This window comes from Giraffa tippelskirchi, chromosome 14, assembly GCF_054371585.1.
Source record: "Giraffa tippelskirchi isolate mGirTip1 chromosome 14, T2T-mGirTip1v1.2.pri, whole genome shotgun sequence".
In the NCBI taxonomy this organism is placed as follows: Eukaryota; Metazoa; Chordata; class Mammalia; order Artiodactyla; family Giraffidae; genus Giraffa; species Giraffa tippelskirchi.
The window spans coordinates 70,125,265-70,151,966 of NC_137288.1; the positions used below are offsets into that span (position 1 = coordinate 70,125,265).

The 26,702-nt window shown below is 39.2% G+C and overlaps 2 protein-coding genes across 18 annotated transcripts in view; one reads left to right on the plus strand and one right to left on the minus strand.

The window, feature by feature from the left end:
* Window positions 1-26,702, plus strand: part of LOC145534777 (glutamate decarboxylase 1-like) — a 216,936-nt gene that overhangs the window by 61,262 nt on the left and 128,972 nt on the right. For 14 of the 17 annotated variants that reach the window (XM_081563047.1, XM_081563050.1, XM_081563044.1 and 11 more), the window contains exon 1: window positions 14,318-14,510. The exons of the other annotated variants lie outside the window; for them this stretch is intronic. Coding sequence is in view for 5 of the 14 variants with exons in the window: in XM_081563045.1 (XP_081419171.1) it covers window positions 14,498-14,510 (13 nt within the window). In the remaining 9 variants the exon portion in view is untranslated. Of the gene's footprint in view, window positions 1-14,317; window positions 14,511-26,702 lie in introns of those variants that run through there. 17 annotated transcript variants of the gene reach the window in all.
* On the minus strand, window positions 6,425-8,151 carry MC4R (melanocortin 4 receptor). The gene has a single exon (XM_081562714.1). The coding sequence runs from the start codon at window positions 7,687-7,689 to the stop codon at window positions 6,691-6,693; it is 999 nt and encodes a 332-aa protein (XP_081418840.1). The 5' UTR covers window positions 7,690-8,151; the 3' UTR covers window positions 6,425-6,690.

Consider the following 26,702-nt stretch of genomic DNA (forward strand, 5'->3'; position numbering starts at 1 on the left):
TATTAACATTGCAAAACTGGACCAAACTTCCCTTATTTAAACGAAATGTGTTTCTGGAACGAGCAGTGGCTGAACACTATGACCAAGTCCAGCTCTGTCTCTGCTTCCCTCCGGATGATGTGAGTTTAAGTCTGTTTCTTCCTCTCCGCATCCAGTAACCGTGGCCTCTTGATTTCTCTGTGGTCACCCAGGGTACAGAGCAACGAATCTTGCTCTACACAAATGTATCTATAAAATACTAGATTTGGCATGAGCATAAACTTTGTTTTCCAATAATATGACCCTATTTGGGGAAACTACTCCAAATCAGAAAAGATGTGGAAACTATGATGTAGTTCAAACTCTGGGCAGCCTCTGAATGAAGAGATATTTTCTTTATTTGTACAGTAGCCGCCTTCGACATTATGAGGTATATAACTAGTATTTAATATGTCCTATAAATGTCTTCTTTAGTGTTCTTCAGGGTAATTTGGACCTCAAAGGATTTGGTTCGGATCCAAACACATACACATTCTGTATTTTAGGTCAGTGTTTTTTTAAAAAAAGAAAATACCACACATTGAAAAGTGTTTACTTTGTTGGACAAACCAAATGGGTTCTCAAAAAATGACCGGTGCTTATGAAAAATTATTATTATTCAGTAGCTCTAAAACAAACCACCTGAATGCTTATGACCAAGCGGGAAATCAGAGTGTATCTAGTATTTACATTCGACACCGGTTTCATAATCACTGACCTGTGTGAAAACTGGTGCAGAAATTCTGTAAACTCTTTGCTGTTTTTGATACCTGCTTTTTGTTCTGTTTTGTAAAAATGATAATCTTCAGAAAATAAATTGTCACTGTTGAATTAAAAAAATAAAGTGAAATTTCTAACACCGTTTAGAATGTTAGGTTTAGAAATCAGATCATGACAGTGTCATTAGCATCTGCTGCTGCTGCTAAGTCACTTCAGTCGTGTCCGACTCAGCGACCCCATGGACTGCAGCCTACCAGGCTCCTCCGTCCATGGGATTTTCCAGGCAAGAGTACTGGAGTGGGGTGCCGTTGCCTTCTCCGCATTAGCAGCTGAGCCCCAAACAAAACCTCACTGAAGAGTTCACTGATTGAGCTGCTGAAATTTTCCATTTGGCTCTATTTGAGGGCCTTCCAAGTGTCTCTTGTCAGTGAAAACACAGTTAATAATAGTACATCCTGATCACTAACTTCATTAACCCAGGACCCAATTCAACCATGACGATCATAGATCAAACCTCTTCTTTTTTTCCCTGCCTGCAGTGGCAGCATTCAACTGTGCTAGAAATCCTTTATTTGAATTATACAAATATAGTTTTATATGTTCTCTCTCAGTAAGCACATTACAAAGTAAATGCATTGTATTCATTTAATTTTCTTAAAATATTGAAAATTTAGAAAAGATTATATGTCATTTATTTCTAAGTTTGAAGCATATGGGAAGCCCTTATAAAGTATACATTAAACCATCATTCAGCACAAGAATTAGAATAGTACTGAAGCCATCGAAAAAATGTGTGCCTTCCCGCCCAAATTCACCCACTAGCTGCCTTGAATTATTTTGGAGTGCTCAAAATTTCTTTATACCTAAAATAATAAACACAGAGATTTATTTTTACTTGCTTCACTTGAGAAATAAATAAATGAAATGGTGAAAGCAGATTGGAATGGATTCTTGCCTCTCCATGCTAGGGCAATGAGGCTAGCCAAGTGAGTATCATAATTTAATTGCTAGGGTTTAAGCTCTGATAACCTTTTAAGCACAGTTTGAATAACAGATACCTATAGTGACAAGCTCTTTAGTATCAGATCGTTTCAATGGATTATGCATTTGTCATTAACTATAAGATGGGGCTTCCCAGGGGGCGCTGGTGGTAAAGAACGTCCCTGCCAATACAGGAGACGTAAGAGATGACAGAGACTCAGGTGTGATCCCTGGGTCTCCGGATCCCCTGGAGGAGGGCATGGCAACCCACTCCAGTATTCTCTTTTGGAGAATCCCACGGACAGAGGAGCCTGGCAGGCTACAGTCCATAGGATCGCAAAGAGTTGGAAACGACTGAAGCGTTTTAGCACCCACACATATGATAAGACGGTGGATATTATCTTCATTTCCGTGTTTAGATTATAAACGCTCAGGAAACGTGCTCAGAGTTCTGGAGCTGGTCAATCACGTTTGAATCCAGTGCTCCCCGAGTCCAAATGCTGTGCTCTTTTTACTGGTAAGCATATGCTTGTATCAACACATGGTAAACTAAGAACTGAGCATCGGGATGTGACCATAGTGAAAAAAAGATGTGATTGTAACTTAATCACTTAAGATTCTTTTTAAAGGGTTTACGTTTAATATCAACAATATCAGTCTAGATAATGTTATTCTACTAACACAAGCTGATGACATCAGTTAATCTTTGAAGAAATGCGCTGGTTGGTTATTTCATGTTTAGAATATTATCTTTCTATTTAGCCTTTTCCGGTATTGAATGTGTCTCCGCAAATTTTAAAACAATTAGTACTATTAAGGATAAAAAATTAACTTTCTAAAATACAGGTATGCCTGTGCATTCTCTATGTTTAAATATACCCATTTATACCCCCCAAATTCTGTCAAATTCAAGAAAACTATCAAAGGTAGCTTTTTAAAAAATTTATTTGGATGCACTGGGTCTTAATTTCAGCATGTGGGATCTAGTTCCCTGACTAGGGATCGAACCTGGGCTCCCTGCATTAGGTACATGGAATCTTAACCACTGGACCACCAGGAAGTTTCTCAAAGATAGTTTAAGAAAACATATAATTAAGCCCAAGGCATATGTGTATTTTCTAATAATGCTGAGAGAGAGCAAAACTGATAAGTCTTCATTCTTTCATGATTTTGTTCGTATACTTGGTATTCCTAAAAGTACTAATAATCACTATTTTTGAGTGCCTATATTTATTGGGCACTGTTGTGTTGAGCTTTAATCTTTGATCTTATAATTGTCTTTTCTCCTTTGAAAAGACAGGTGTTACTATGCACATTTAACAATGAGAAAGCTAACCCAACAAAATCTCACAGCTAAAAAGTGATGTAACCATAATTCAGCCATACGTTATGTGGCTGAGAAAACTGTCCTTGTCTACAGGAGGCTCGTGAAATTTGATGCAGGAAAATCCAGAGTCAGGAACTGGCTCTTAAGTTTTGATGCTGCCAATGATTTCACGTGTGAGGTTAGACAATCTCTCTGAGTCTTAGAGGGTTAGATGAGATGATATCTAATATCTGTTCTGGCTCAAAACTAACTTCTCTTATATCTACTCTTGCTCCATAAATCATTGGTAATTTGGCAGTTACACTGTCATCAACACCTTTTTGTTGGAATGCTTATGTGTGTGTGTACTTCTAAAAAACTAATAATTAAAATATGTTCATTGTAGCAAATTTACATAATAGAAACACCCTCAGTAAAGAAAGTAAACAAGCTCCTTCATATTATCGCCCAAGAATAATGACTACTGATTGTTCATAAATTACTGGAAGTATATGCAGGAGGTATATAAGTATATTGGTGGTACTTTAGATAGTTGGTATCATATTAAATATTCTTTTTTGTGTATTCCTTGTAACACAAAACAGAAGTTGGCACTTATTTACATGTTATTAAATAATTCTTCAAAAATGTTTTAGTAATTTCAAAATATTTAGTTTGGACAACAAAGACTTTTTTTCTGAAGTAGGTGATGGCTATTTGCAGCCCAGAGTCGTGGTAGGTACCTGCCAGGTGAACAAAAGTGCAAGATATAAACCTTGTTCATTCAAGTTATGGCAATTGTTATTTGACTTTTTAAGTCAATAAGTCTTGAAAATCACTTCTATCACCAATGAAAAGTTATTTCTAATAGGCTTTATACTTCATTGAATTTTCTGGTGAAAATTTCAATAAAGGTATCTGACACTGCTCACCAGTTACATTTGGAATATATACTCCTGACCGGCATACTGTAAATGCTAACTAACCCCCCTTAGCAAAATATTAAAGGATAAACATATACATCACAGTATTTACACTGAAGCTTTTTAAAGGTTCATTCCTGCTCCTCGGTATGAAATAAGAACTTATGTCCACACACAAGTGTTTGTAGCAGCTTTATTCACAATTGCCAAAATCTGGAAGCAATCAAGATGTTCTTCAGTAGGCAAACAGATAAACTGTATTACATTCATACAATGAAATACTGTTCAACACCAAAAAGAAATCAGCTACCAAGCCATAAAAATATCTGAAGGAATCTTAAATGCATATTATCAAGTGAAAGAAGCCAATCTGAAGGTTATATAGTGTATGGTTCCAACTATAGGACATTCTGGAAAAGGCGAAACTGTTGCGACAGTTAAAAGGTCAGTGGTATCCAGGGGTTAGGAGGGAAAGAGGGAGGCATAGGTGGAACACAGAGGATTCTTCAGGCAGCGAAACAATTCTGTGTGATACTGTAATATAATGATATGTACATATATGTATATATGTATAATATACTGTAATATAATGATACGTCATTATATGTCTGCCAAAGCACATGGAATGTACAATACTTAGGAATGAACCCTAATGTAAACTATGGACTTTGAGAGATAATGATGTATCCCTCTGGGAGAATCTTGGTTTTACTGGAGAGAGAAGTGACATCATAGAGGAATGTTTGGAGAACAGGAAAAAATGAGAAAGACATAGTCTTAGCACTTAAAGAAACAGAAGCCTAATCCTGGGCCCCGGGCACATAGGGGAGGGGGCTGGGCACAGGGTTCTTGACTAACCCTCACCCCATCCCTGTAAACTGCTCCGGGAGGAGGTGTGGCAGTCAAGATGCGGGAGGCTGGTTTCCTGTCAGTGGCAGAAGTGGGCTGGTTCTCGATGGACCGAGCAGCATCTGGACTGACCCTGGATGGAGAAGCAGCATGGACTGGAAGGGCAGCCCCACAGAAGGCGGGGGACGCTTCCAGTTCTCTTCTGTGTCTCCGGGTCCTGGGGCTCCTCACAATCACATGAAAGAATGGACAGGAACAGTAGCAAAGACAGAAACACCTACTGTGTCCTGCCACAATCTGGGGTTCTGTTTAAATGTAATTTAAAGCCTCACACAGTTTTATGTCAAAATAGAGGCATCGCAGTGATTCAGGCTTCAGTATCACCTTTCATGTGTAAGCCTTAATCTTACTATTATATTTTAAAGTAGTGTTTCCTCATTAGTACTCAAAGTGCTTCTCAGGACTTGCTGTCAATATGCAAAACATTTAGAAATTTGAATTAAGCCGTACCTTGTCATGTTATCTCTGCCCAGGAGCATCTGAGGAGACTATAAAGTAAATCAAAAGGTAATTCACTGGAACATTTCTCAAAATACATGCAAATGGGAAAGTACAGATTTTATTGTTCAGTAGAACAATTTTATTGTTACAGATTTTATTGTTCAATAATGCCAAATCTGTGGCATTATTTTGGAGCAAAGCAAGTATTTCTCTCTAAAATATAGTTGTGGAAGGCTAGTTTATGTCATGATGTCCTCTGAGGTTCAGGTCATGCTTTCTTCCCTATTTATAACATTCTAGCACCAACAGTTCCCTTCTTTTAGATTTTTACAAATATTGCCTAAAATCCTTATGCTGTAGATTTAGTCTTCAAAGCTAAAATCCTTGCTAATGAGCACGTAAACTCCAGTTCAAAAAGAAGTAATAGGGAAATAGTGAGTCACCTGCACGTGGAAAGTGAAAGAACTCGGCATGAATTGTGTATTCTTTAGGGAGCAGGAGCCGGATCTCAGTGGGGCGTCACCTGTTCTGGACATTTCAAGAGGCTCTGGGGCCCTGGTTAACGGGGCAGAAAGACCTGTTCTCTGTCTTTATTAGGGGTGGTTGTACACAGTTTGATATCAGGAAGTTTGGCTTTTTTGCCTTGTTAGATGTGCCAGAACACTTGGCTCCTCATAGCTGCTGGTTTCTTTTTCCACACAGCTGCTGCATTGCCTGTGTGGAATATCACTCTGCTTGAGCAAATTAATCTCTCTGTCTCTGAGAAACACACATGGTTTTCTGACTCAAAATATCCCCCCTCCTTTTTTTTTTTTTTTAAAGTAACTATTTTTCTCCCAGTAGGAGCTTCATTTCAACTTCTGCACAGGGAGAGTGAATGAGCAAGTCTTATTAAATTACCTGAAACTTCAGCTTGTTTTTTATGATTAAGCATCTGTTCTTCAATATTTCTCCCCTAAATGCTAGAATCAAATTTTTATACTTCAGTGTTGTATAATGTAAAAAACCACTTATTAGAATATATTTAACGAAGCTGTGATTTCCATATTACTAAAACAAGCAAAGTGTTACATCCTTGTAGATCACAAGAAGGCAACACTGTTAAACTCTTCATAAGGACTTTTTTTTCCTTTTTTTTATAAATCCATAGTGCCTATAAGCTGTAATGTGGATTCACATTTTACAGCCAGAAAGTAGCATGACATTAAAAATACACCTAGACTGGGCACTGTTTCATATCAAAAAATCATAAACTTCAATTGATACAATAGAATTTCTCAATCTATGCCTTACACAGAAGAAAAAGCTGTGGCTGATACAGACTGTTCAGCTTGTACATACGAGAAGGAGAAAGTCTCTTAAGCTTGTGTTTAGCATCGCGTTTGTCCCCATCTAATATCTGCCAGACAAATCGCAGAGGCCACCTAGAGGAGAGCAGCAAATGATCTCTTTGAAGGTTTTCCTCAGTTCTTGGCTCCGGAGGGCATAAATCAGAGGGTCGATGATGGAATTACACATGATCAGGATGAGATACAAGTTAAAGTGAGACATGAAGCACACACAGTATGGGTTCTGGGGACAAGAGATGTAGAATATCAGGTGCAGGAAGAAGGGGGCCCAGCAGACGACAAAGACCCCGATCAGGATGGTCAGGGTGATCGCCCCCTTCATGTTGGTGCCTTGGCGGACGGTGCCGGTACCTGGCAGGACCGCGATCCTCTTCATGTGGAGTCTGGCCATGAGGAACATGTGGACATAGAGAGAGGCCATGAGAGCCAACATGGTGAAGAACACGGTGATGAGGCAGATGATGACAGCACTGCTGTCTGAGTAAACGATGAACAAGACGCCCGACACGGTGCAGGCTGCCCAGATGGCGCTGATGGTGATCGCCACCCGCTTCACCGTCATGATGTTATGGTACTGGAGCGCATAGAAGATGGTGAAGTACCTGTCCACCGCGATCGACAGCAGGCTGCAAATCGAGGCAAGCAAGGAGCTGCAGATCACCGAGTCAATGACATTGTCAATATTCACCGTGAAGCTCTGCGCGTCCGTGTCCGTGCTGTTTAACAGGGTGATGACTATGGTTTCCGACCCGTTGGAAACACTCACCAGCATGTCAGCCACAGCCAGGCTGCAGATGAAAAAGTACATGGGTGAGTGCAGATTCTTGTTCTTGGCTATGGCCACAATCACCAGAATATTCTCCAACAGGCTGACGACCCCCAGAGTCACAAACACCTCTGGAGAGACAAAGAGCTGCTCATAGCACCCCCCGTCCGAGTGGCCTTTTGCAAGGGACTCGCTGCCGTTGCTGTGCAGTCCGTGGGCGCTGCGGTTCCAGGAGTGGAGAGAGGTGTGCATTCCATGGAGCTGGGTAGAGTTCATCCTGGCTTCAGGTCCCCTCTGGGCTGATTGAACCTCCCGGGTCCGGCAGCCTCAGCGACTTTCTCTGGTCTTGACTTGCCCCGAAAGTTAGGCGGCCGAGAGTGGGATGCCTGCTGTGAATAAAGCTTCCATGCTCCGGAGCTGGAAAGGAAGTTTTCAGTCTCTTTCAGGTGCGGCTCTGGTCAGCATCACTTGGCAATCGTAGGCTGCAAGATGCTCCTTCTCCGTCGAGCCTGCCGCTTGCTTTTTTGCTCTCACTTCCACTTCAACTTTAGTCGGAGGCATGCAGGTCTTGGCAGAATAATTTGCCTGGTGGCTGCGCTACGGCTGGGAGCCGGCTCTGTGTGCGCATGCTCTCATCAGCCGCCTCGCGGAGGTAGCGGTCCCCAACCTGAAGCTTTGCTGTGAGCGTCAGAAGCTGCGGCTGATCTTTATGGTGTGTGAAGGAAAAAAAAAAAAAAAAAAAAAGCCCAGAGTGACTCCTCCTCTGCTTCCTTCTGACCAATCCGAGTCCAGTGGAGTCTGTGAGACACCCGCGATGGTCCAGAGACACGAACTGCAGGCAGCCCCAATTCAGAGGCGGAAGCCTGTGGAGTCGGGCGGCGAGCAGGATGTGAGAGACTAAATTTCCCTCTTCAAGTTCTCAAGGAAAGCAACTTGGTTCCCAAAGGACATTCTTTGAGATCACAACAAGCCATCCTGAGGCACCCAGGTTTATCCTACTTAAAGGAGGGGTGTGTGTGTGTGTGCGTTCCAGAATTAGATGCACTGCCTTTTTAATTTTTTTGCACAGGGAACTCTCCTTAATGCTCTATAGTAACCAAAATGGGAAGGAAATAAAAAAAAAGAGGGGGTATATGTAAACATATGTCTGATTTGCTTTGCTGCACAGCAAAAACCCCCACAACATTGTAAAAAAAAAAAAAAACTTGACTCCAATAAAAATGAAAAAAAAAAAAGAAGAGAGACACTGCCTTTTTAACCAGGACATTGAATTTATTTGCCCTCTCAATTTCTTTGAATTGAGAAGAAAGGCAGTAACGCTTCAGTTTGAGACAACTGACACACAGAATGTTTAATAATGCAGGAGACTATGCTGTGGATGCAAGGACTAGATAGGCAGTCACAGTTTATATCAGGGCTCAAGAAGGAGTTCATTTCTTATGTACTAAGATCAGCTATTTCTCCATTGCAGAATTTCTTTTTATCATGGCTGGAAAAGTTTAATTTTCATTTATGACATTTAAAAACCATATAGTATTAATGTAAACAATGATTACTTTGAACTCAGAAAGAAAAAGATCAATAGCCAGGCAACACTCGGGTTTTTTAAGCATTATTAAGGTGTAATTGAAATACAAAACTTACACATATTTAAGGTATATGTTTTAATGAGTTTGGACATATGCATGTGTCTCCATAATACAGCACAGTCAAGGTACTCAGCATATTCATCACCTCCAAAAATTTCCTTGTATTCTTTTGTGTTTTCCCTTTATGTGTGTGATAATAACACTTAATGTGAGTTCTACGTAATATATTTTAAAGTGCACAATTTTGTACTATTAACTACAAGCATTGTGTTGTACAGCAGATCTCTAAAACTTGTTCATCTTGCATAACTGAAAGTTCATACCCTTTGGGCAGCAATTCCTTGGCAGTGGTCTTGGCAATGATTTCTTGGAACTGACAGCCAAATCATAGGCAACAAAACCAAAAAGAAACTAGTGAAATTACATCAAATTGAAAAGTTTCTGAACAGGAACGGAAATAGTCAATAGAGCGAAAAGATGATCTATAAAATGGGAGAAAATATTTGCAAACCATCTATCTGATTTGGGGTTAATATACAAAATATGTAATTGAATAGCAAAAAATCTAAATAACCTGATTTAAAAATAGGCAAAGGTCTTGAACAGACATTTCTCCCAAGAAGACCTAGAACTTGCCACCAGATATAAGAAAAGGTGCTCAGCAACACTCATCCTCAGGGAAACGCAGATCAAAACTCTGATGAAGTATCACCTCACACCTGTCAGGATGGCTGTTATCCAAAAAAGAAAAGATAACAAGTGTTGGCTAAGATGTGGAGAATTTGGAATTCAGTTGTTTTTTTTTTTTTTTTTTTGAAGACAGTCTGTCTACTTCATTGGAGCTTCCCAGGTGGCTCAGTAGTAAAGAATCTGCCTGCCAATGCGGGAGACACAGGTTCGATCCCTGAGTCAGGAAGATCCCCTGGAGAAGGAAGTGGCAACCCACTGCAGTATCCTTGCCTGGGAAATCCCATGGACAGAGGAGCCTGGTGCATGGAGGAGTCCATGGGGTTGCAAAGAGTCAGATGCAACTAACCAACAACAGCTCTGCATCCAAGACATAATAGGCAAGCATGTGCCTGGCCAGGACAGGCAACACATTTCTTCTGATATTTTCCTTGTCTGTTATGTCATCCCTTTGTTCTCACAGACAATCAATCCTAACTACAAGAGTGATAACAAGAACTCAGTATTATTTTTGATGTGGAGTTTAGACAATAGCTGTAGGTCCAATCTTGATAAAACAGAGGAAGAAGTAACCTTTGGTTTTTTCTGTGTCCCATCTTGGGGCTTCCCAGGTGGCTCAGATGGTAAGGAATCTGCCTGCCAATGCAGGAGAAGTGGATTTGATCCCCGGGTCGGGAAGATCCCCTGCAGGAGGAAATGGCAACCCACTCCAGTGTTCTTGCCTGGGAAATCCCATGGACAGAGGAGCCTGGTGGGCTACAGTCCATGGAGTTGCAAAAGAGTTAGGCACAACTTAGTGACTAAACAACAAACCTACTTCACTAATTGAAGGCTTCTGAATAAAACTCACTCATTCCTTGGTAACTTTATTCAAGCCAAGATGAGTGAATGCTAGTTATACATCAGAATTTCTGAATGTTTTGAAAGATTGTGAGGAAGTTACTTATCAAATTTAAACTCCAAATTATGAAATTTTATAAGTAATTTTTCTTGCCATGACTACTTTTGATTTTATCTCTGTAGAGTTTGTGGCTATTGATAATAAGGGACAATAAAAAATACTTATTTCAAAGTTAAAGTCTTCAGTTACTTAGGTAAGGGCTTTATCTTCTTTCCCTTTTGTGACAGAGGCAACGTTAAGTATGATTCCTGAGCACTGAGTTAAATTAACATCTTTCATCTATCACTGAAATTGGGTGGGGCCAAATCCTAACTAATGGAATGTGGGTAGAAGTGAGAGTGTTGTTATCTCCTTTGTAAGATGCTACACGTTTTCCCTCTGATCTCCTTGTGGATGACTCTAGAATGTCTTTGAAGCCTCATGTTAGAGATGTTAGAACCATACCATGAAGGACCCTGGTCTCTCAACAACTGCACAGAACACAACTCACATCTCCAACTCCCTCCACGCCCTGGCCCACCAGCTACAGTGAACCTTGATATAAGCAAGCAATAATTATTACTGTGTTAAGCTGCCAAAATATTGGTGTTATCTATCACAGCAGCTAGCATTAATTGCCTTGACTTTGAAACTTATTTTGGGCTTCCCTGGTGGCTCAGACAGTAAAAAATCTGCCTGCAATGTGGGAGACCTGAGTTTGATCCCTGGGTTGGGAAGATCCCCTGGAGGAGGGCATGGCAACCCACTCCAGTATTCTTGCCTGGGAAATCCCCCTGGACAGAGGAGCCTGGTGGGCTACAGTCCACGGGGTCGCAAAGATTTGGACACAATGGAGTGATTAAGCACACACACATGCACACATTTACAAGCAGCATATCCAAATTACATGAAAATTCTTTCCTCCTCCCATTTTGGATTTGTGTGAGTGGTGAAATACCTAACAAGCAAGTAATAGGGAAAATATCTGTTGAAATGTTGAAGCATAAATAGTCAACTCTGTATAAACTTCCTGAGTCAACTCTTGACTTTATGCTCCCTACTTCTCTTGGTGGCATGGTTGTTCTATTTCCTTAGGCTGAAAATTCAGAATATCTTTGACTTGTCCATCTTTCTCAAAAATCCCTACATGAAATCACTTGTAAAATACCTTCATTTCTGTCAGTGTGTCTGACCCTTCTTTTTCTCCTTAAAAAACTCACTTGTCACTATTCTCCTTCATAGAACCTTCATTGCAGCCAAAATTCGATGTAATATTGCATGCATCCTAGAGAGTTTCTCATGAGTCTACTCTATTCCCCCTGCTTATAATGCGCTTTGCCTGTGTTTGTGAATGCATAGTCATCGTTATGTTGTAAAATTATTAACAGGCATATTATATATATAATTATATAATAGGTAAAATTAGTGTTGAAGACAAGACTCTTTATTTTGGCTTTTCACCAAAAAAAAGATTTAATTTATAGGCATTTTAATCACATTGAAATCCCAGAAAACCATACACATTTAAAATCTCAAATTCAATTACTTGATGTAGATTTTATAAAACCTTGATTATATGGTTAAATCATGCTGGAAAGATAACATTTTGTCATCTCAAGGAGGAATTTTAATTGTCTGACAGAATTTAGTTTTGTAGAGGGCAAAAGAAATACAACCAGCAATGCTAGACCCATTAATGGTATTTTTGAAAATTTATTGCAGATTTCTTTTTTCTAAGTACACACAAAATTGAGTTAATCATAATATATTTCTCCTCTGAGCATAGTCCTTGTTTTATGTTTTGTAACAATAAATATGAAACATTGCTAAAGAGAAGTATTTATCAAACTGTGCTACACAGACTACTATTTTTAGATGTTAATGTTATTCCTACCGCAGAATAAAAGATCAAATAATTTTGGAAAGCATTGAGAACTCATTGCCTTCTTGAAGTTGCAGAGTTTGCATTAGCATGTAAACTTTATGAAATTTCTGACTAGAAAAAATTCAGTGTTGCTTAATCCACTGATTTCCTGAATACAGAAAACTACTAAGATACTATTGTGTGTGGGGGGGCACTCTAAGTTGCTTCAGTCATGTCCAACTCTTTGCCACCCTGTGGACCATGGCCTGCCAGGCTCCTCTGTCCATGGGATTCTCCAGGCAAGAATACTGGAGCGGGTTGCCATGCCCTCCTCCTCAGGATCTTCCCGACCCAGAGATTGAACCCGCGTCTCTTATGTCTCTCGCATTGACAGGCAGGTTCTTTACCACTAACGCCATGTGGGAATCCCAAGATACTATGGTATTAGCCCAAATAAGAGTCTGTGAAGACCTGAGGTCAGCCAGTAGTTGTTTTGCTGCAGAAGAGACTACTAATCAGTCATGAACAGAATGAGGAAGAGAAAGGAATCTCCCATGACCTCCATTGTTTGCCTTCAGTGAATGGGTAGATGTTGGTGCCATTTCTCTGCTAGACACATGGATTGGTTCTCTCGGTCTCCATTTAAACATCCATCAACTCAGAGTTCAGCAAGCTGAAGTCTATGTTGCTCAGATTTCCTTGCAGCCTGCATCCTGTATGTGAATTCGTTTTTCCCAATTAGATATATTCTCAAGAGATTTGGAAAGCATACGTGAGACAGAAGTCACCTTCCTGTGGCCATAGCAGCTGGCCGACAGGATCTGCAAGATGTCAACTTTGGCACCAGGCGTCTGGTCACCCTCTTTGAGAATCAGAGCTGGCAGGACCAGTAGCATGTCCTCATCTGTGGACTGCAGCTCAAGTGGTGTCAAACTGGAATGAAATAAAACAGTTGAAGGTCCACAGCTATTCCAAAATTTTGTAAGCACCTGTTTCCTGTATTAAGTCCCTTTCTGCTTGACATACTGAAAGCATGTCTGTCTTTCACACTGAACTATGATTGTTATACTTGATTGAGGAATCCTTTTAAGAGACAAGATACATTTAGTTTTTAAAATTTTGAAATTTGTGTTTTTGAGACATCTACATGGAAGCTGAAGCTCCGATACTTTGGCCACATGATGCGAAGAGCCAACTCATTGGAAAAGACCCTGATTCTGGGAAAGATTGAAGGTGGGAGGAGAAGGGGATGACAGAGGATGAGATGGTTGGATGGCATCACAGACTCAATGGACATGAGTTTGAGTGAGCTCCAGGAGTTGAGATGGACAGGGAGGCTGGCGTGCTGCAGTCCTAGGGGTTGCAAAGAGTCAGACACGACTGAGTGACTGAACAGCAACAACATGGAAATATCTATTTAGCAAAGATGAATATACAGCCCAAAGGAACACTCTGGTATAAAGACACATATGTTGGTTGTGGTAGATACAGGCTGTACTGAAAGCTGTAGGTTTCAACTAAGATGGGAGAAAAAGGGAAATTATGAACAGAATCATGAGGAACACAATGTATTTGAGAGGCAAGAAAAAAAATAGGCAAATAAATAAATAATATTGGTGTTAGTCTAGGTCGTCTGGAAGGAAGATACCAAGATAGGATTGTGTGTATGATTTTACTGAGGAGATGTCTGTGAGGGAAAAAAAAATGGGGATTGAGCCAGGAAAAGCTGAAAGAGGTGTCAGATCACAACCTGAGCCTGACCTTGAGTGAGGAGGGAGGGAAGAAAGGCCCAAGAGGAGGGTCCTTGACCTGCGGTGACGTCATTCCTGCTGCGCACGGTGATTGGCTGGGAGCCCTTATGGGAAGCCTGGTCCTGGAGCAAGCGTGGCAATGGATTTCAGAGAGCAGTTAGCAGAGATCTGTGGTCAGTTAGCTCCCTGAAGCTGGAGGTTTGCTGGCACATTTTCACAGCCGCCTCAGAGTCTGAGAAATTGTCAGTGTGGTAGCAAGAGCCAGAAGAGAGTCATTGGAAGGTCAAAGAATAAAGAGTATGAAGCAGATAAAATGGGCAGAGCTGGTAAGTGAAATCAGAATTGGTTCTTTTTTTTTAACTGAAGTCAGTGTGACCCATTTTGGAGCGTATTTTGTTCATAGTATCTTTACTGATCAAAATGTGACTTAAAAATATAAATACACAGTTCCTATCAGATCAGTAAATTCTCAGTACTCCCAATTACACTTAGAAATAAAGTAGCGTACTGCTAAATAGATCTATTGTAATAATTTCGTGTTTGTGTGTATGGGTGAACATTTTAAAGTGTATGCATCGATTTCTTCTTTTATATTATAATAACAATAATAATAACTACAAAGCTTACTTAAGTATTAAATGATTTAATATGTATTAAACACTTTGACTAGTGCCCTGGACATAGTAAATACTATATAAACGTTAATTATATTTATTTTGTTTTTCTAACCTAAGCCTGTTTTAAGGCTCTGTAGTCTTTCTGAGGATTGTACACCCTACAGAATTCACCAATTTTGGACACTCTGATCATGGGAGTAGTTTTTAAAGATACTTTGAAATTTGATTTCTTATGGTGTAGGCACTGAACACAGTTCTTTGTGTGTACAAACACTCTGTGATACTTCATGTGTCATTAAACTCCTATTTTCAGCACAGCAGTGCTTCAGAGTGGCACGATTTAGTCACTTCATGCCCAGTAACATGTAGGTTACAGTTCTAAATGGGCTCATTTGCTTATTTATTAGTGGAGAGCTGGGGTAAAAACTGTAGATAAATTTTCCTTTTCAGTGAACTTGATGTGGTCTTTATCCCAATCAGTCATTTGAGAAAACCTAGATTTTGCTTTTTAATGGGTTTTTCTTAAATCAGGGGTTTGGGAAAAGAGGATACTTAACATCTTTCTTGCCTTTGTGGGGAGACTGAGAATACCTTGCTTCATTAAGCCACAAATAAATATTCTAAACATCTAGTATTTATTTAGAGTTACAGTTCTCTATTATGAATAGTGTATATAGTCTTAGAAAATTTCTTATAAATTTAATCTTTGAATTACGTTTTGTTTCTGAAATGTAATTGCTTTTAAACTGAAAAATACTTCTGCCATTTCCTGCCCCCAATTTTCTGTTAATCAAGAGTCTGTTTGGATATTATAGTTTGTGCTGTGCGGTACTTAGTTGCTCAGTTGTGTCTGACTCTTTGGACCCCATGGACTGTAGCCGGTCAGGCTCCTCTGTCTATGGGATTCTCCAGGCAAGAATACTGGAGTGGGTAGCCTGCACCTCCTCCAAGGGATCTGCTCAACCCAGGAATCAAACAGGGGTCTCCTGCATTGCAGGCAGATTCTTTACCAGCTGAGCTACCAGGGAAGCCCCCCATTATAGTTTAACTTCTACTTAAATAAAATTATGATAAACAAATTTGTGTTAAAACTTAGCATTCCTCCTTTTCTGATTCTACAAACTTGGATTTTCTTATATAACATGCCTCTGAAGGTATTTGTGCTATTTCCCTGCTTTTGATTACATCTGGTGTTATAGTGTTGATAGTTTGGTGCCATATCACACATCAGGATTTCAGTTTTTCCAATAACTTGCAAAATAAGGGGCTTCCTTCATAACTCAGTTGGTAAAGAATCTGCCTGCAATCCAGGAGACCCCAGTTTGATTCCTGGGTTGGGAAAATCCCCTGGAGAAGGGAAAGGCTACCTACTCCAGTACTCTGGCCTGGAGAATTCCGTGGACTATATAGTTAGTCCATGGTTGCAAAGATTTGGATGTAAAATAAGAGACTGCAAAATAACTAAGTTGTGCTTACCTTAGTTTATTTGATATTTTAAAGAAGAGAAGCAGAGAAAGTATCTGACAGTTAATGTGATAAAAAATTGTCTGCAAATGCTCGTGGAATGTTTCATAAAATCAGTGCCTGTAATTGTTGAGTTTTGTCATTTAATGTATTTGAGGTATTTTAGACTCCCTGAGCTGTCTTACAATAAACACGTCTTAAAAATCCTTTCATGAATTATTTTTTATTCAAGTTGCTTTTGCCTTTGGCCAGAAGTCTTCACTTCATTAAAATTTCAGGAGAAGCTTGAAGGAGATACGAAGTGCTTATCCAGTTTGAGCTCAGTATGTGTTTGACTGTACCCCTTAGCCAATTCAGGAGGTAGTATTGCTCCTACACAACTTCAGCTAGAGTTTTTCATGGATGAAAGGGAAAAAGATAGTGACAGAGTTTGGTTTTTTAGCGAGGTGTGTTGTGTCAGGAACGAGCATTCCTGTGCTCCCGTGTGTGAGGTAATGAGAGACCGGGCTAAGCTGGTTACTGCCACTTCTTTTCAAGCAGGCTGTTGGGTAGCCAGGAGGGAAAATACTAGCCAAATGACCTCAGGTCAGGGGCTTTAACTGTGAGGCTGTATCTTTAATTGAAATGCCTTTTCAGAGACCAGCTGTTACCCCTTCAGTTTGTTCCAAGCCCTCCATAGTTTCTCAGAAAGCCATATACTTTTGAACAGCTATTCTAGGTTAGTGTCTTCTAAAACTCTTTCCAAATATCTGTTAAATTTTTAGGAGGCTATGTTTTTTGCTTAAAATGTGCATAGCAAGTTTTATAGAAGGAGTGTTTTCTCTGTAGACTCATTTAGCTTATCTTCTGTTGGTATGGTATTTGTTTGCAAAGATAGAAAACATGGCTAATTACTATCTGGAAAGATGAACTAGGACCCAAGACCTGTGGGTGGTGTAGGATTCTGAGGGAACAGGCTGAAAATCTACTGGAAATATTTCCGATATGGAGTAAATTTTCCTTTAACCCCTAGCTAGGCTAACTAACCCCAAACATTTGTAAGATTTTTAACAGACATCTTTCTGTTTAATATATGTATAGCTCTGAAACTGACTCGATTACTGAAAAAAAAAATAGTACAGTTGAAGAGAACTTTCAAAGACATAATGTCCCAAAATTTTAGTATGGTTTTAAACTATAACACTGGAAACAGAAATGCAACGAGCATACAAAAAATCATTTGAAAGATTAATTATTTATTGTCTTTATTTATTTTGGCGAATTTTGAATAACAACATTTATGTTAATGTTTTTCAGTGAATTCTATCTTTAAAGAGAAGGATTAAAATAAAAAATAAAATGAAAAAAGAAACAGTTAAAAAGTATTTGTTTCCTCTAAAAACAGATAAATTGGTCAGTCTTATCTTTATTTACTAACTAATGAGCATGTCTGCTTTTAGAAAACGAATGAGACTCAAATTAATTAGAATTAATGAAAAAAATGTGAAAGTGTTAGTCCCTTAGTCATGTCCGACTCTTTGCAACCCTGTGGACTGGAGCCCACCCAGCTCCTTTGTCCATGGGATTCTCCAGGCAAGAATACTGGAGTGGGTTGCCATGCCCTCCTCCAGGGGATCTTCCTGACCCAGGACTGAACCCAGGTCTCCTGCATCGCAGGCAGATTCTTTACTATCCGAGCCACCAAAGACAACCTAGAATGAACATTTAGCCCAATTTATTAGAAGTTTTTCAGGTTACCAATTATTTTAATAATCTTCATCTGTTGAAAGTTAATACATAGTACAGTATGTCCTGGTATTTCACTTAGATGTAGGTAGGCCCAAATGGATGAGTTTAGGCAAAGATTCATAAAACTTAGAGAAAAAAATGAGTTTCTTGTCAGAAATCAAGGAGAGGGAATATGATCTCATCCATATCAGTTGTGTCTCTTTTCTTAAACCATTCATTCAGTCACTGTCTATTATTTCTGATAGGCGAGTCATCAGAAGCTTAAGTAAATAAGTTACAGTCACTTCTTTCAAGCTGTTCTTATATGAATGAAGAACAGTTGCCTGAGGATGTTTAGCATTATTCTGTAAAGATATGATTCAAGGTGAAGTTGTTGGATGCTAGGTAGGTTAATACAGCTAGGTAGTAGGATTGGAGATAAGAGGACACTTTGCATAAATATTGATATAATTGTATCTGCATCTCTATTCCTGCCCTGCAAATAGGTTCATCACTACCGCTTTTTCTAGATTCCATGTATATGCGTTAATATACAGTATTTGTTTTTCTTTTTCTGTTAAAGGATCTGTAATAGAAACACTCTGTATTTCACTCTGTATTAAAGGATCTAGGTTTATCCACCTCACTAGAATTGACTCAAATGTGTTCCTTTTTATGGCTGAGAACTATTCCATTGTGTATGTGTACCACGACTTTGGAGACAGCAAGGGCAGCAGAGGGTGGGACAAATTGAGAGAATACATTACCATATGTAAAATAGATAGGTAATAGGAAGCTGTTGTATAACACAAGGAGCCCTATCCAGTGCTCTGTGACAACCTAAAGGGGTGGGATGAGGTGAGGAGTGGGAAGGAGGTTCAACAGGGAGGGAAGACATGTATACTTATGGCTGATCCATGCTGTTTGTTGTATGGCAGAAGCCAACACAGTATTGTAAAGCGATTATCCTCCAATTAAAAATAAATTAAAAAGGATTATAACCATAAATATATTAATATAATTAAATTTGCAATGTGGTGATTTCTTACATATGAAGAGTGTGGGGAGAAAGGAGTCAGGAATGAATCCACGTTTCTATTTTGTCTAATGAATGATTGAATGTGTCATCATTTTACAGGAGTAAGAGCCAGTTTGAGAAAAGATGAACACTTCAGGTTTGGACATGATAAGTTTGATTTGGCTATGGGTCATCGTCAAGAGGTAGAGGGGTCCATAAGCTAGTAATTATGTATCTACATGGAGGTGAAGTCTGGAATACAGATTTGAGAGTTGATGGGATGATGATTTAACTCTCTAGATTATATAAATTGAGAGAACTAGTATGCAGATAATAAAAGCAGGTGATCATGTATTCATTTGGCTGCCGAAATGTTAACTGGGTCAAGGATAGGCTGATACGTAAACAAATTGTTGCCACTTATTTTGGGGACATTAGGACAATGAAGAGGTTCCCAGGTCAGTGTACAACAGGCCAATATCATGGTGATTTATGCTCTAAATTTCCTGAGATGCAAAACACAACAATATGCCAAGAATATGTTTCATATTATCCATATTATTTGAATTAGACTTTAAAGTTCCACCTCAACTTGAAAACTCAAGAATGATTGCAAATGATTGTTTTTTTAAACCAACATTTTAATTCAATTCCGTTCAGTCACTCAGTCGCATCTGACTCTTTGCGATCCCAGGGACTACAGCACACCGGGCTTCCCTGTCCTGCACCAATCACCAGAGCTTGCTCAGACTCATGTCCATCGAGTCATTGATGCCATCCAACCATCTCATCCTCTGTTGTCCCCTTCTCCTCCCGCCTTCAATCTTTCCCAGCATCAGGGTCTTTTCCAATGAGTCAGTTCTTCACATCAGGTGGCCAAAGTACTGGAGTTTCCGCTTCAACATCAATCCTTCCAATGAATACTCAGGACTGGTTTCCTTGAGGATTGACTGGTTTGATCTCCTTGCTGTCCAAGGGACTCTCAAGAGTCTCTTCAACACCACAGTTCAAAAGCATCAATTCTTTGGTGCTCAGCTTTCTTTATAGTCCAATTCTCATATCCATACATGACTACTGGAAATACCATAGCTTTGACTAGATGGACCTTTGTTGGCAAAGTAATGTCTCTGCTTTTCAATATGCTGTCTGAGTTGGTCATAGCTTTTCTTCCAAGGAGCAAGCGTCTTTTAATTTCATGGCTGCAGTCACCATCTGCAGTGATTTGGGAGCCCCCCAAAATAAAATCTGACACTGTTTCCATTGTTTCCCCATTTATTTGCCATAAAGTGATGGGACCGGATGCCATGATCTTTGTTTTCTGAATGTTGAGTTTTAAGCCAACTTTTTCACTCTCCTCTTTCACTTTCACCAAGAGGCTCTTTAGTTCTTCTTTGCTTTCTGCCATAAGGGTGGTGTCATCTGCATATCTGAGGTTATGTAGCAGTCTTTATTCCAGTTTGTGCTTCATCCAGTCTGGCATTTCCCATGATGTACTTTGCATATAAGTTAAATAAACATTTTCATTACTATATGCCTATCATAAGTCCAATATATCTATTTAAATCTTATATATGTATTGCATTTACCACCTTCATGTCTTTAGTTTTTTGTCATTATATACACCATTTGTATATTGATATGATTATTAGCTAATGAACTGAGAAAAAAGTAAGCAGTTATTTCTGAACAAGTCAGATATAGTCAACTGTGTATGGAGTTCTTATACAGAATTTCAATGAGGTTTTTTTTGTTTTTTAACATTATGTAAGTGTAATAAATGTTGGGCATCTGGACTTTAGTCAATAGAAAACTTTTGTTTTACTATACTGTTACATGAGAGGAAAATACACTGTTTTTTTTCACTACTTGCTTTATTCTCCTTTGGTTTCCTAACAGCCCCTCTGGTAGTGAACAAAAGACATTTTAACTTTTTTTTTTTTAGATTAGTGCCTTAAATTTAATTGTTCTTTTCAGATGTGGTAAACCCACAATCTTGTGAAGCAAGTGCACCACTCTATGTATAGATTTTCTGTCTAGTTCAATCATTGGGATCTAGTCTCAATAAGATGATTCTAACACTAGACTCAAGACTCTCAAACAAGATTAATAACAGATTTCAGATTTCTGGCAATTAAATAATATCCTTTGGCTTCAATTACTTCTCACACTTTTCCAGTAAACAATGCCATTCAATGTGAATTTTATTGTTCTAGGACATATGACTCTCATTTACCTTTAAAGTTTAGAACTTTAAAAACACATTACTCTGTAACTGGATTTTGTGGTTATTCATGGCTTTTGGGGGACAGGGAAGTTTTCGTACACAATATTATAATATTAAACAGCTTTGACTCTTTCAAAATAAAGGGTATATTGAACATTTATATAGTCTTTAATACTTTAACCTCTGTACACTCACTGGATGTAAAATCACTGAGGATTTTTTAACAACAGCAACAAAAATCATGCATCGATATTCTAAGTCTTTCATCCCTTCATCAGCCATAAAATTTTTATTTATGTATAAATGGAAGAACTGCATTTCCTGTGAAAAATAAACTTGGTCACGGCACATCTGTTTGCTCCTCAGGAGTCTAAGTAGTCTAGTACTCTTGCAATTCTGGTTTAATGAATTATCGTCCGTATGATAACCTTTGCCTGTATTTGGGATCTGATGATCACTGGTACTGAAAAAGGCAACTAAAATGAACAAGGTAACACTTTATTTAAATTATCATTGGTAGTTTCCATCAGGACTATAGGGTTTGGCACAGTTTCACAGATGTTAATTTAATATCATGGAAGGTGGAAGCTGAAGCTCCAATACCTTGGCCACCTAATGTGAAGAGCTGACTCATTGGAAAAGACTGATGCTGGGAAAGATTAAAGGCAAAAGGAGAAGGGGATGACAGAGGATGAGATGGTTAGATTGCATTGCTGATTCGATGGACATGAATTGGAGCAAACTCGGGGAGATGGTAGTGGACAGAGGAGCTGGGCGTGCTGGAATCCATGCGGTCGCAGAGTCGGACATGAGTGAGCAACAACCAAAACTATGAGATGAAACTGTTTTAATTAGCCATTGGGGGACCACATCGGGGTTCATGATTATAGCTTGATTATTGCTGCATGATGAATTTTAACATTAAAAATTACATTTTCCCTAAAATTCTATGCATTTACTTAATATATATATATTCTATCAGTCAGAAAGTTAATTAAGTACCTTGTATTGACCCAATGGACATGAGTTTGAGCAAACTCCGGGAGACAGGGAAGGACAGAAACTGGAACAGAAGACATTTTCTCGCAGTTTCGGAGGCTATAAGTCCAAATCAAGGTGTCAGCAGGATTGGGTTTGCTCCTGAGGCCTGTCTCCTTGACTTGTGGATATTTATCATCTCTGAGTCTTCCCATCTTTTCCTCTCTGTACATATCTGTATCCAAATTTCCTCCTCTTGGCAGGATGCTAGCTATATTGAATTAGGGCCCACTCTAATGACCTCTTTTTAATTTAATTACCTCTTTAAAGGTCCTATCTTCAACTAGTTACAATTCAGAGGAAGTGGGTTAGGACTTCACCTTGGGCATGGGGTACAAACCAGTTTATAAAAGTACCTTCTCTGTACTTGGCACTGGACTATTACTAGTCAAATATTTACTTTTTAATTTAAGGTATGTTCAGTAGGCCAGGGGCTATTCCAGGTGCTGGGGATACAGTAAAGATCAAAACAGAAATAATATTCTAGTGAGTAGTATATAGAGGCTAACTGAATTGATGATACTCAGAATTCATTTTCTTTTTACGTTAAATTCCAAAGGCATGTGGATCAGTATGGAAAGATTTTATGAGAATTTGTAAGCAGATAAATCTTAGTTTCAAAGAGGAATAGCCATTCTTGGGCCTGCTGGAACTTTCTAAATTTCTTTTTGTTTCTTAGGAGTACAAACTATAGTGAAGCTAGTTTTGAGTTGATATAAAATAACATTGACAATTGAGAGGGATTACCTTGATTTGACTACTGTATAACTGTAAAGCCTGAGGCATTTGGCAGAACTTAAAAATCTAAAGTGCAGTTTTGTTAAAATTACATTTCCATAAAATATGTATTTTGTTACTGGTGACAGATTTGAAATATCTACTGCAAATCTATTGCTATTATCACAGAGCAAACATTTCTGGCTTGTTGGGTTTTGCTTTGTTATGTGTGTAAACCCTCTATATATTTAGTGTAAAGTACTAATACACTATGTGAATTTCAAGCAGAAGTTCAGATATCTGTACATGTGTCTCTATTTGTATAACTCCATTTCAGTTTTTTATCATGAGCTCTCATCTCTTGTCATTGTTGATGAAATTGAGAAGTTGTGTATAAATGCAAACAAACCAAAGATTCACCAGTTAGTGTCATTGAAGAATTGATTCCTATTCAATGATTACCTTTCCTTCTCAGGGTTGTCTGCTTACTCATCGGTCTAGTCTTGGCCCTAAATTCCCTTATGTACTTGTTCAGTTGTCACACTCTGTTATTAGGGAAGAAACAGCCCTCTTTTAAGTTCATTTTTCAAGACCTAGCCTGACACTGGCTGCTGGTATCCTGGTTCTATCTGTTTCTAACTAAGCAGGAAGGATGTTTGAAGCTCAGACCAGCAGTGACTGAAGAGGCTACACGCATCCATCTATCTGCCCTCCCGGGCAGCCCTCCGACCCTGCATACTTGGTGGGCAGATCAGGCCAACATCTTGGTGTGGATCCCCCTCCCCTTTGTTGGGTAGCCTTCTGATAGTCGATTGCAGCTCATCGCTTCCCCTCACTGGGACTCCCCTAATTTTTGGATTTTTTCTCATTCTAGGAATTGTGTGTCTCTCCTTTGTCACTGTTTTTCTGTTCATAGAGCTTGGGAGTGGCAGGTGATGTTTGGGTGAAGGGAAGCCATTGGCCTTTTAGTAAGATCTGGAAAGGTTGTGTGGCTCCTACTTGTTTGAAGTGTTCTTTTAGAAAGTGAAATATTGACCCTTTCTGTCCCCAGCATTTTGTTCAAGTTCCAGAAACACAGGAAATATTCCATGCAGTTTTATGTTCTTGAGCATTTCTTTTGTTACTGAATTTGCTTTACAGAGGCATCATTTGGCATCTTAAAAATGTGTCAGAGTTTGTGGATTTGTGTCAAATCTGAAACACCTGTTCTATCAGTAGAAGCATGATGTGCTGTTGATCAGAGCAAGAGGCTTCAGAAGTTTGAGGTTTAAATACTTGATTGTGTCATGGATATGCAGTATGATTTAAATAAGTAAGTCAATCTACTGATCCATGATCTTGTAATTCTTCATGTATTTATTGACAGAAGATGATTGGAATGAAAATTAGAAATGATGGATTGTAAAATCACTGAAAGAGGAGCATTTCCATTAAATTTGAAAGATGTATTTATTACCAAACAGCTTTTAAGGACAAGTTTAACTGGTCAGAGTATGCTTTTATCTTATTTTGGTCAGCATACCAAGCCTTTCTGTTGTGGGAAAAATGACATGGTTTATTCTCCAGATACTAGTCTTAAGTTAATAAAATTATAAGCCTAATAACATTTATCCTAAGAATCTCATAGATCTTCATTACACAAAGGAATTCATAGTCCCATGGTGTTATGAGGAGGGCAAAAATAATTAAACTGGAAAAGCACAGTCTAATTAAAAGTAAATCTACTTTATAACCACCACAGAGGTAGTTAAGAAAGTTGCTTGCTTAACTATCTGATGAAAGCACTGTTTTACAAGAGAAATGAAAATACATAGCTGAAAAAACTCAACCATTCTTTTTCTGCCTTTTGATCTTATGCAGTAGAGATTAAAATATAAATGACCCTACCCTCAAAATGCACTATAAATATAAATGCATTAGTCAGTTAAAATGTTCATAAAAATGTACTGGAATTGTTACTTAATATTATGCCATAGTTAAAAACACATACCTTATTTTTATCATCACTTTTTAGAAAGCATCTAGTTATAGTATTAGGGCTTAAATCACCAGCATTATTTGTTCCCTAATAAATTACCTGACTGACTCATGTATCTCTTTGGATTTCATTAGTTGAGATCCTTTTAAGGGTCTCCCCTAATAATTCTGTTTTTGTTGTTAATAAATTTGTTTTGAGCAGTGCATCCTAACTAGACTTTGACAAAAATGACTTTGGGAATTTTATTATTCTTGGCTTCATCACTGGAAATCCTTTAACTTTGGAGAAGGCACAGTTTATCAGAGCCTTAGTTTCTTCATCTGCAAATGGAGAAGGCTAATCCCTCGGTCAGGAAGATCCCCTGGTGAAGGAAATGGCAACTCACTGCAGTATTCTTGCCTGGAGAATCCCGTGGACAGACGAACCTGGCCGGCTACAGTTCATGGGGTCTCAAAAGTCAGACATTACTGAGTGACTCAACAACAACAAAAAGCTACCTGGGAGGTTATTGTGAGGCTCACATATAATGTATGTGTGCTGAGATGCACCTTGCAGGTCTGCAAGCCCCTGTGCTTGCCCCACCTCAGTACTGGAGAAAGCCTGGAGTCAGAGACAGGGCCGTCAGCGGGCGGTCTTGCACATCTGGAGGGACAAAGCCGGGAGTCAGTGACAGGGCCATCAGCGGGCAGTCTTGCACATCTGGAGGGACACCGCGCCGTGGGTGCGGAAGGCAGGCAGAGAAAGGGGCAGCAGTCTTTAGTCCCGGGGGAATGAGGAGACGCTCACTCCTAGGGTGCCTTGACTTCAGATTGGATCATCAGTTGCCAGGGAAACCAGCGAGGGAGTAGTCCTTTTTCAGCCCTTGGGCTTCTACATACTTTGGAGAGAGAGGCAGAGGTCTTCCCTCTGAATAACTGTATAAGAGGAGCCATTCTGATCTAAAGATTAGAGCAATCTCAGCTGGGGCCAGGAGCAAGAATGTAGGTATTTACTACTGATCATGGCTGTTGTTTAGTAGCTAAGTCGTGTCTGAGTCTTTGCGACCCTGTGGACTGCAGCCCACCAGGCTCCTCTGTCCACGGGATTTCTCAGCAAGAACACCGGAGGGGATTGCCATTTCCTTCTCCAATATACTGATTAGGCTCTGCATTAGGGACGAAGGCCAGGCTGTGAGTAGCACCCAGGTGAAGCAGGGACTGGCAGAGCAGGGGCTGTAGAGAGAGCAAGTGAGCAGCCATCTTGCATGTCTTCACTATACAACGTGACAGCCCATTTTTAATCACAAAGCACTCTACAAAAGGTTGATTTTCTTAAAGTAAGTTCAGTACCTTTAGGGAATGTGGAGTTTCCTCTCACATATCTTCAGAACATCTGTCTCATAACTGTGACACATCAGCAGGCATTTCTGAACCAGACCTTGCCACTTACGAGACATTTTTTTTTTGTGTGTGTGTGGTATTTGGTCTTTACACTGGTTCTTTCCACACTTAAGCCAACATACTTTCCCGTTTGTCTACAGTGGCCAAATGAAGTAGGTAGTTTCTCAATTATATAGTGAATCTCATTAATGTAGGTAGTTAACTTGAATGCTTATGACTCAAAACTTTCAGTTTCAAATATTTTCTTTTCAGTCAGAACCAGTCTGTTGTTCCATGTCCTAGTAACTATTTATCTATCATTATACTTATTAAGTGATGAGTTAATAAAAGAAGATAAACCACATTTCAGCTCTATAAAAATCAGTCTTTTTATTTG

What these genes read in the sequence shown, in the direction of transcription:
- MC4R (XM_081562714.1), bottom strand. Translation starts at nt 7,689, where the DNA reads ATGAACTCTACCCAGCTCCATGGAATGCACACCTCTCTCCACTCCTGG.